The sequence below is a fragment of the Vanessa tameamea genome, chromosome 27 (assembly GCF_037043105.1).
Source record: "Vanessa tameamea isolate UH-Manoa-2023 chromosome 27, ilVanTame1 primary haplotype, whole genome shotgun sequence".
NCBI classification, from domain to species: Eukaryota; Metazoa; Arthropoda; class Insecta; order Lepidoptera; family Nymphalidae; genus Vanessa; species Vanessa tameamea.
This window is the reverse complement of record NC_087335.1, coordinates 3,376,740-3,388,947: the sequence shown is the minus strand read 5'-3', so window position 1 is coordinate 3,388,947 and position 12,208 is coordinate 3,376,740. Positions and strand designations below refer to the sequence as shown.

The following is a 12,208-nucleotide window of genomic DNA, read 5'->3' as shown; positions in this document are numbered from 1 at the left end:
ACAAATGGCAACACTAAAAATAAAATTGAAAGAGTTTAAACCACATCAAAACAGTTACGTAAGGTGTGTGTGTATAAATATAAAATGCAACGGATAACATGAATTGGAACGGAGCTAGTGTTTCAAAGCGGTTCGAAGCGGAAATGAACGGAAAATAAACAAAACTCAATCCTATTAAAATGAATACAGCAAAACCAATTCATTACACGATGATGGAAGAAAAACTGACTGTATTTTATTTGGGCTATTACAAAAAACATTGTTGCAATTTTAAAATATAGAAGTTTCTAGAAACAAGCCTTTTTATGTAAACAGTAGCAACTTCTGTCGAAACTTTATCGTTTTGACATTGGCTGACTGTAATTGCATCTTTCCCCCAAAAACTTTATATTATTTTCTTTTTATTTTTTATTTTAATATCTATGGGGACTCTTGGGAACAGGGATTCGATTTGATAATGAAAATCTAATAAGTAATTTGAATCATTTTCAAATTAAAATTAATTCAACTGTATGTATGTATGTATATATGTATGTGTGTATTATATTTATTCAATTCGGTATATGTTTATTATTAAATAAAGAGATTAATAAAGCATATTAATGTATACAAAACTGTAATACGAGATAAAAAACATAGAGCGGCCTTAGACACAGCTTTACATTGATTTATTATGTTTTTAAACAAGTTTAATAAAACATATTGGAAAAGTCACCAGAACAATTACGGAATAAAAAAAGTCATGTTACTTACAAATACATATTACTTACTTCACTTATAAGACTGTTCTATAACCACACGGGATCACAGGTCTATCGTTGTAGGTACTTAATTGTGCTTTAACATAAGTAACAGCTTGTTTGTAAGCCTACTTTTGAACACATCGATTGTAATTCGTACAGTTCAATCGATATATTATCAAAACGTATAACGTATTCTATTTAATTCATTCGTTCGTTCATTCTATCATTCATATTACGATATTGTACATTAATTATTTATTGTGGTATAATTATACTTTATAATTACAGTAATTTAATTTAATTCTATCAACCAGCCGGTGTAAATCATTAAAAAAAATTAAAGATACAATAATAAATATTATAATCTGTCAAACTTATTAAACACAACATATACGGAGAGAACTTATAATATCTTACATGAAATGATCTATCACAGCTGTGTAAATAAAAATAAAATTCATTGGAAAGTTATAGGTACTTTTTAAATCGCAAAGTATTGTTAACAAATATAACCATTCCACGATAAAGGAAACAATAATTTAATTAGTCCGAAGTAATCAACTAACACATTAAAGCTTTTGAAATATCAATAGTTCATATAGATAAAACCTTTCCAATACAAATAAACGTAAATATCTGCATTGCGGAATCTTTCGTGCGCCAATAAAACTTATTCGTGTAATGTTAGTTGGTACGTATTCAATATATTTATTTTTTTTTATAAATGTTTAAAAAAATACCTGAGACTTATTCCATAATATATTCGTATTCTTTGCTAAAGAAAAACAACGAATTAGGAGACATTTTTTTTTTTCATGTTTTTTTTAATATACGAATTAAAATATGTAAAATTATATAGTTTGGATTTTTAAGCATTTGTCTTAAGCTCTATGATTTAAAAAAGTCTGTAATTAACGATATTCCAGTTTAAAGTTATAGGAGGTTATATCTTCTCTTCTTAAAAATATAATCTAATTTGTAAAATATTATTGTATTTACGGACTAAATAGATTTCGTACTGTAACTAAGTTTTTAGAAGCCTTAACAAAACATGGTTCATGGCTGCGGGTTATATACAATGATTATTAGGTTAATTTAATGGAGGAATAAAATAAAAAAAAAACTTTTGATGAAGGACTAAAGTATAAAACTGTTACTTTAATCCTTTAATAAAGTTACATGAAAATTATAAAAAGAGTATATTATACAAAAATCATTATTTATCCTTTTTTTTTTAATTATTTCGTATTTGTGTCACCGATGTTCGACTAAAATTATAACAATATTACAGATACTAGCTCCACGCGGGTACATAATAAACAACTTTTAGATCGAAGAACAAACAAAAACCCAAAAATTCTTGTTTTTCTTCGGATAATGAAGGTGAAATTCTCAGCTTTTCTGCACTATAATATGCATGTATTATACACATAAACCTCTTGAATCATTTATCAAAGCCGCATTAAAATCCGTTGCGTCGTTTAAAAGATCTAAGCATACAGACGGTTGGAAGCGTTTTTATTTTATTTAAACGAATATAACAAACTACATAAACGTTAACATAGTTCAAAGACTATGTTATCATGCACCAAAACATCAGGTTCTATAACTGATAATGAGTCATCGAATGAATCATACAATAATAAATCTAGCAAGACTTGTACCATTTGACCTTGATCTTAAAACAGAGGCCAAATACAAAAAACATATTCCTACGAAATAGAGTTCAAAGAACTATATTGAAGGTTAACTTGAAATACAGTATATAAAGTTCTATGATTTAAAATAACAGTTAGTTCTACTATTTATGTTTCTTTATTACTTTATTAACATAAAAAGTTGTTTTTTTTTTTATTCGTATAATTCATTTGTACCTTCGATAATTCGGTACTTTAAAAAAAAAAGTATGGTAGCACTTCAGTATGATATTGATTATGATTGAAATGACGAGTGTGTGCTTAAATGATTATAAGAATTTTGCTAACTTCCTATTAAATATTTATATTTAATGTGATTTATAATCATTCAATGAAGATATTACGTTTATCTTTTTCCATTTTGAAAAAGATCGTTTTAAAAATGTACTTATACAAAATTTGTCATACAATATAAGACAGACATTACATTGAATAACTTTGATTAAGAATATTTATTGTATCTATAATATTCTGTTCATTAAAATCTTACCTCAACAACTTGCCTCAGGTCTTCAACGTAAACATTTTCTGTTTGGACTATTTCAGCACAGACGCGTTCTAGTTGAGACAGTCCTGGCATTTCTTCGAAAGCGTTTTGTCCTGGTAAAAATAGAAATTTTTATTTATTTTCGTATCCGAATCGTAACACATGTCATAACAAAGAGATTATTTTAAATGGAATATTTTCTTATTTATTTCACAAAACACCTTTGCCCGTAAACATTTTTTCAGCTTTTAAAATAATACCGTTAAAATTTCTGATTAGGTAGAAGTAGGTATAACCTACTCAAAATCCTACTATCGGTAAAATATCCATTAGTATTTCTAATAATAGATCGGATGTTTAGTAAGACCCTACAGGCTATTCGTGTTTATTTTTAATTTAGTCATATGTGTTACTTTAAGTGTTTATTCTTACAGTTCAGTAACGCATAATATCCCTTTCTGACACTTCACTTACGTCTCCTGCGGTGTAGTTTTTGTACAGAATAGCAATACAAAACTTTGATTAACATTCTTTAGGTCATGATCGAAATTAGACAAATATAGGTTAGCTTTTCAATAAAATACAATTTTACTTACTCGGTAGTTCACTTCGACTTTCTTCAGATACACAGGTCTTCAACATACCGACGTTGTTCACGAAATTGTTGCTTCCATTAGCAGATGCTACATCTACATCGCTATGATCATCCAAGCTTTCGATTGACGCCAAGTAAGCAGAATTTACTCCTCCTTTATTTTGAACACCACTACTTGAAGTGGAACTCGATGAAGCGATAGAGCTCATTGATAGTGGTCTAGTAACTTCAATTGGCGGATTTAATCTAATTACTTCTTTCTCCTGTATCATTTTTAGGTTCCCAGTGGATGCTACTGCTTCAGGATAAGGTCCAGTTTTCAGTAGCTTATTTGGAGAACTATCAATCTTAACACCGAAGTCTTTTCTATGTAAACTATTTGTGCCATTGGCAACGGTTTTAGGAAACTTAGCGGGAGAAACTTCAGGTGTTGATGTTTTTATTTCAGGTTTTAATGGTGAATTATCTTTTGATGATACTTTTGTATCGAATTCCCTATCGTTAGAAGATATAGCAAGCTCGATAGATTGATCGATGAAAGGTAAAGAAAGAGATTCGAAAGCGGTTTTGTTAGGATTAGGAACATCATAAATAGCAGGTCTGTTATTCGTTGGGACATCGTACGTTGTTGGTTCATCGTTTATTTTAAATTCTGGCTTTATAAGAGGGATTGTTTTAGCTGGCGATTCATTACTGGCAGTTTTTATTCCAACTGGTTGATCGTAAATTTCAATAGAAGGTAATATTTCAACACCGGAATGAGATATTTTAGACGTAGCTCCTACTAAAGGTATGTTACAGCGTCTGGTCGACGATCTTCCAACAGTAATTGTTTTCTTTTGAAATTTCAATGTAGTCGTTTCAGCCGCACTATTTATCATACGTTTGACGTTCGGCGAAAGATTATCAAACGTTGTATCTTGTTTTGTTTCCTTAAACGTTCTTTGCACTTTATCTTTATTCGTTTCACTTGTAAGGTCACATTTAGTTTCATTAGCACCATTATTATCACATTTAGTTCGTAACGTGTAGAGAGAACTTTTGTTTATCGCTGCAATGGGTAGTTTCACGCCACCTGCAAGTCTTGAAGGATCTTTCGGTGGACTCGCAAGTAATACGCATTCTTTTTCCTCTGTCATGGTGTCTTGATTGTCTTGTACTGGTGGATCGTTTCTGGCATCTTTAGCAGTTTCGAGGCGTTTCGCTTCTGGTCTCAAGCTTTTTGATGGTTCCAGAAGAGAGTCGTATATACCAATGAGCGTCGGTGTAAGGTCTGTGGTGCTACCTGTAAAAGAAGGAAATGTTATTATTTCAATTGCTTATTGCTTACTTAAATATGTATTCTTTTCGAAATTTGAATTTAATATTTAAATAGGTTTTAAAAGAATACTAGTAATGTGTTATCGATTAAAATTGTTACACTATCGTATATATATTCTTTCTTCTATATATATGTATATGGGGTTATTGGTAATTCGACGTATTCCCGTTAGGAGGTGATAGGGGTGATTATTTGCGATAATTTTAACCCCCATATGCATGATGCAAAAGTGAACCATATTTGAGTTATCACGTTTTTTAGATGTTTCAAAATAAGTCAAAATTGCAACTTCAATAATTTATTAAAAAAAAGTATCAATTAAAATCTATTATTTTCTTCCGATTTATAAAAACGATTAAACACGGGATATTTTTCAATATTTAAACAATAATTATCGGTCCATATTTAAAAATGCGAGACAGAAAACGATATTATTTCAATATATTTTTTATTTTTTTCCCTCAAATATGCCTGAAAAACAAAAAAAAAACATTATGAAACTTGTTCTGCAGATTATTTTAAAAACATAATCGTTTACTTAGCTTTCCGAAAATGTATAAAAACTAGGAATTTATTTCAAAGCAACCGAAATAAAATGATCAGAAAGGACGCTGGTGGAAATTCGTATTCGAACATGACCGAATTCGTACTAAATGTCGCTTTTTAAAATTCCCACAAAATTGATTTAAAATAATAACCAATGTAAAAAAACTTACTTATTTACTTAACTTACTTACTTAATACAAATTTAAAATAAAATTTAGATACATAAACAGTTTAGTAGCTAAGTTACAATTAAGATATTTTGTATTTTTAATCCTGTGCACGTTATTTACGAAGAGGATGCTGAAAGAAGTGTTGCTTTCTGTAAAATCCTCTGGACCGACGAATTCAAATTTATATAATTATATATATATATTATAGGAACAATTTTAATCAGTATTAAATGCCAGAGATGACGAACATTTCAATTTGAATAGGGATTAATAATTAATTGAAGAACATTACTTTGAAAATAATCTATAGATTTACTATTTTATAATAATTATTACTAACGTTTCCTAGGGCCTTTTTAAGACCTACAATTTTCAAGCACATTGTTATAATGTATCAATAAATTATATACACAAACCTTCCTTGTTATTCTCTTTTTATTAATGAAAATCGCATTCAAATTCGTTAAATGATTTAGGACTTACCGGATATACAGACAAAAACAGAAAGCTACTTCGTTTTATACTATTTAAAGATATATCGAATACGTCGAAAATAAATTATTTACACTTCAATCAATCAATAAAAAATGTGATACCAAGTTTACGTAGGAGGTTGAACAACTCGTCTTTTTACCCTTTAAATGTCATTTATTTATATTTACCCTATTTACCATTTTAGGAAGATTTTCATGACGGCGTAGCGTTTTTTTATTAGTTCATTATAAATAATGAATTAAACTTTAAAAGACGATAATAATATGTCGCGCAAGATAATTTTAAGGAATTATGAAGAGATTGTAGTATCTCTTCGTAGTTCCTTCTCGTCTAGACGAGGAAGCAGTAGGTAATACTGAGTTATGTTGTGTTCCGTTGTGAGTGGGCCAGTGAAACTATAGGCACAAGGGACGTAACATCTTAGCTCCCAATGTTGGTGGCGCTTTGGTGATGTAATGAATGGTTAATATTTCTTACAGCACTATTGTCTATGAGCAATGGTGACCACTTACTTAGGTGGCTAATTTGCCCTTTCACCTACCTATATCATAAAAAAGGCGAGAACAAAGAAGTTTTTCGCCATTCATTTTAATTAAAAAATATATATACATCGCACCTCGGTGACCGTCACTTTTGCGAAAATGCAATTTTTCAGGTAAAGCATTTAAAACTTTGACATTCTCCAAGCGTCGCCGTGATTCGCGCCAAAATCATAATGACACTCACGCCATCTTATAGAAACTATATAAACCACGGTTATACGGTTATACGATGCCTTTAGTAAAATAAACTTAAAACACACTACCTTCCAAAACATTAATATTAACATCCACTTGACTACAATACAAACAGGGCTATAAATAGATTATCGTGACTATACGTTTGAACACAAAAAGCGTTGATTTTTATCGCTACAATGTCAGGATTATGTCATTCCCAACGAGTATTTTACAAGAAGCTTTTAGTTAAGAAACGGAATCCTGTAGAACGTTGACGCAATGAAACGATGACTTTGTATTTTATTTTAGTATTTACTGTCACGACAATCAAAGATTTCCTGCTTTACCTATATAATTTAGGGGGTGATAGGTAAATACTATAGTCTTTCCTTGCCTTCAGAATGCCATAGATCATCGTTATAACTAGACAAGATAACACGACATAAGCCTAACAGAGTTTCCATAAATAGCAAATGTCCAAATCAAGTCAATTCATATAACTAAGGTAATCTGTATGGTTTTAAATTTTACTAGCGTTTTCCATAATACTCTAACCTCCATTTTTTTTTTAATTTCGTTATTATTATTTATTTCGTTAAAATAATTAATAAAGTTTTATTAGTCCATTGAAATGTTACAATTTTAGGGCCAAACTGAACATTTCCTAGAGGACGCGATTTTATTTGTGGGACATGTAGGGGGTGTCAATACAACCTTAACCCCAAGTTTGTGGGGTTGGCACCCTTGTCCCCCGCTCGCCATCTTGAAAAAAGGGGTGGAAACATATTTTTAACTATATCTTCGAAACTATTAATTGTACGGAAAATTTGTAAAGACATAATTTGTAGCTAATCGTTGTGGCTACAATTATGACTTTTTACCATAAATTTAAAATTTAAAAAGTTATAAGCAAAAAAGTGAGAAAATTTGCTCAAAAATTTTCCTTTATGCTTAATAACTTTATAAATATAACGATAAATGATTATTTTTTTTTATTCCATTAGAAAAATTAATGAAGTGTTTTTTTTTTAACCACAGACTATTTACGCCTTGGTTCTTTTAATCTGTGATCATAAATCTTGCTGTTTCATGTCAATTTAAATTCATTTTCAATGGTTATCGTCGTTGGCGTATCTCTACCATCCTAATCGAATTTGTTTAGGCACTTCACAATGGTAATAGAATTTTTATGGCTCCTTAAGAGGACTACAAGAGCTAAGTGCCCTTGAGAATCGCACGCACACACTTACAAAAGCGACAAAAACGGCAAGCCCGTGAACTAAGGGTTAAGCGAGGTAACGAGGTTACGCCCAAATATTCTAATAGATGGCGCCAAACCGAGCGAAGTAAGATCAATCATAAATCTCATAAAAAATAGATAGGACAACAGAATTGTTTTTATTTCTTTCGATGTTAGTTAACGAATGATTATAAAAAAAACTGATTCAATTAAACTTACAATATTTTTATTTATATTTTGTACACAATAAAATAGACAGTTAGTTTTAACCTTTTTTTCTTTTATTTATATTATTATACCTACCACAATTAGTTCTTATACTAAATATTAAAACATACCAATTTTTAATATTTTATAAAAGTTTGATAATCTATTTATATAATAAAATCGTAAGTGTTCGAAACCTGTAGTGTAGTAACCGTGGGGTAGCGTATATAGCGTATATAGCGCATATAGCGTAGTGTTTGTTCGTTTTATTAATATCGGTTCACAAAGAAAAAAAAATTCAATTAAAACAAAAACATCTAAATATTTACAAGAAAAAAAAATCGTCAAGTCGATTTGGTTGAATCATTGGTTAACTAGGTTAATCATACTAGGTTTAATTATAAATCTCATAAAAATAGATAGGATATTAGAATTATTTGTTTTGCTTTGGACTGTTATTCGAAAATGAATAAAACTGATTTAATTAAACTTAAAATATTTGGATTTGGTACTACAAAAAAAAAACATTTAGTGTTAATTTTTTTATTAAAATATTTTATTTAATTTCACTTGTATGTATGAATGTATGTACGTATATCCTGAAATCTTGCAATCAATATTACACCTACTTCCATTGAAGCTATGGAGCTGAAAGTTGGCACACATATTTAGTCTCGATGACAATCCACGATTCATGAATTGCTTCCATTTTCAATCTAATATGGCGGACGTTACTAAAAATTACAATTTTTGAATTACGTACAAATGACACTTCTAAATATTCTAGTTCTCTGGTTCACAACAATTACATTATTTTTTTTATTATTAAAATTAGTTCATACATAACTTTAATTCCTATTATAAACAAAATCGATAAAATTAAACTCTTACGCAATATAAATAGCTTCCGTGTTATTGTTTTCGACTTTCTTTATTCTGTAAAAAATAAATATATGTTAGTAATTATATTTTTATTAATTATAAAATTATGTATTTAAAAAATATGTTTCTAAATATGCCCCATAGTACTTTTAATGAAAAATATCAAATTGCTTCGAGATCATGGGGATCGAACGTAGTCACTCTCAATTGATTTTATCCTTACTTTCACCAAATACTCTATCATAATATTTGAAGAACAGCTCGAAAAATCTGATTCTATGCGAACTGATTGCACATTTTTTCTAATAGATGTTTTCAATATTCATAATTTATAAAAAAAAAATATGTTTACTAAAAAAATACTCTTACCTTTTAATATCGTTCATATGTATGTTCGGCGCTTAATTTATATAAACGTTTTTTAGTTTTCCTCACGCGTTTCACTTCATTTCCCATATTTACACAATTAAAATTTATGACAAATAATATAATAAAAAACAAATGCCTAATTACTACTACATTATTTTAACTTAATATATTTATCTACAAGAAAGAATAATATTTATTATAAGAAAACATGAAACAATGAATTTACAATTAAAATTAAAAAAAAATATTTCGTAACGTAATGATGCTCGTAACGAAAAGATCGACACGTCTGTATAGCATCAGGCCTCGGCCGGCAATGTCTGTACACGGCGTTTACGCACACATGCGTACGTATTTTGTTCGAAAATAAGAATATCTGATTTAAAAAAAATCTATTGAAGTTATTAAAAAAGTGACGCAGAGGTTAAGTAATATATTGCTTGTAGAATAATCTGACAAAAAACCAGAATTATTGAATGTATATAAGTATAGTTTTTGTTTATTAAAAGATTTTTTTAGAGGTAACTTTGTGATTTTTTTCTATCGTACCAAATTAATTACATCATGTTTTCAAAATAGCAAATAACTAGCATGTATCCTGAAGATTATCATATATTTTTTTCATTTGGTTTACTGCATTGGATCATATACTTTTTTGCATTATAAAACTTGCATTTAGCTCATGTAGTCCCCTTAAGTGCGTGTTCTATGCCCGTATCCAGATGAGTTCCGTATCGTCTTAAATTGCTTTTATTACATTTATTTATTTTTCAACCATTACTTGTTTTGTTTACGATTGTAAAAATAGAGGATTTTGTTTTTAATCTATTAATTTGTGAATTTTGATAATAGTGCCACCACATCTTGTAAAACAGTGTAAATTATTATTCACATAAGTTATATTTATGTTAAAATTAAGTTTATGTACTGTTTTTTTAAGAATATTTGATTCTTAGAAGGTTTTACATATAAATAATTTCGCCAAGTACTGACGATATATTTCGATTTTAGACTAAATTTTTATCTATTACAATATAAATTTTTGCAAATGTTATTTAAATTATTCCTAAATAAAGTAAATAATAAAGACTTTTTTATTCCAGTTTTAACTGGATTTTCTGCTTCCTTTCATCCTATATAACAAACAAAACTATTAAGCACTAATTAGTCTAGATATTACACATTACGAAACTGTAATTCGGGAATAAGACATCTTGCACACCGGAAAAGGACGATTGTTGAGGGCAGAGTTCAAGAGACTTATGTAGCGTCAGCAAAATACATACCTACTGTATGTTTTTTTGAATATTTTCAAAAAAATATATTTTTAATAATGATAAAGAAATCTCCATAAAATATTCGAGAGTATGATTTGACAACATATAAAAATATGAATTTGTAGTAAATACGATACCTCTTTATTTAGTATAATATATATAAACAAACTCTTTATTTAGTACAATATTTATAAACAAAAGAAATATTTCTATATGGAATGATATCTGATCTACTTAATGCCTTTACATATTAATAATAAATACGAAATTAATTAACTGAAATAATATTTAAAGAAAGACTTCTTGTTAATGTTTTCTTCTCAGTTTAAAACTTTATTTTTAAAGCTATAGTATTCTCTCATGATGGTCTGGTATTTACTTACTATTTATAAAATCTAAATTCATTAAGAGACTATTGAATAACGTCAGATGCTAACGGTACACGAACTGGAACGAGACAATTCATTTACAGAAATTGAACTTATTTTTTGTAATAAACAAACTGCAAATTGACTCAGAACACCTAGTAAAAAACCACTCTTAAATTCTTAATAACACAATGGTATACAGTCCAAAAAGTTAGGAACTGGACTGTTCCTAATATTAATAGAAAAATTCATAGAATATTAGAAGTTTATTAAAAAAAAGTTAGTATTCTTTAGTAAAATGAGATTTCCCAATACTGAATGTAATGATCATTTTTCAAAATAAAACCAGGTCAGACTTACCCACGTAAACTAATATAATTAGACCTATTGGGGAAGCTTGAATTTAGAGACGATTTTTTCTTTTACCATAATTTCAAACTTTTAGATTAGAGTTATTATAATAAATAACATAAATTTTGTAAATAATATTTGAATGAATATAAATGATACAAGAAAAAATAATGTCTTAACGTAAGCCAGAAGAACAACGACATTAACGCCCTATCTTTTCAGACAATACAAAAATGTTTTAGTCAGACTTACGTCGGTTTCAACAAATATGAGCTGCATGTAAGTCTTTCTTGCCTGTGTGCCTAATGTGTCGTTTAGAGGAGCGCCATATTGTAATTTTTTTATCAAATTCAACTTAGTGTATCGATGAAATATTGCAACTTTTATATGCCATTTCCTTTCCAATCGATTAAGCTAAAATTTTACAATACAGTACAATCGTATACTATACTATGCTAAATGTAATTTATTTTAATACATTAACTAAAGTTTATTTGATAATTTATATTTATTTATATTTAAAAACTGTGCAGTAAGTAACAACCAGTAAAGTCCCATCATTGTGCTCAGAGAGGAGGGAGCTCAACACCTCCGTTTGAGGAGAAGGTAAGAAGCTTATAAGCTACCACGCTGCTCCAATGCGAATTGCTCCAACACGTCCAAATTTCCTCACATTTTTTTTTCACCACAGACTAATTATAAATCCATTTAATGGCTTTCAATTATCAACAAAACATCTTT

At 28.8% G+C, this 12,208-nt stretch overlaps 1 protein-coding gene across 1 annotated transcript in view; it reads right to left on the bottom strand.

The window, feature by feature from the left end:
* LOC113391992 (uncharacterized) overlaps positions 1-12,208 on the bottom strand; it is a 110,558-nt gene that overhangs the window by 33,095 nt on the left and 65,255 nt on the right. The window contains exons 2-3 of the mRNA XM_026628166.2: positions 3,524-4,807; positions 2,931-3,040 (exon numbers count right to left, since the gene is read on the bottom strand). Of these exons, the coding sequence (XP_026483951.2) occupies positions 2,931-3,040; positions 3,524-4,807 (1,394 nt within the window). The remainder of the gene's footprint in view (positions 1-2,930; positions 3,041-3,523; positions 4,808-12,208) is intronic.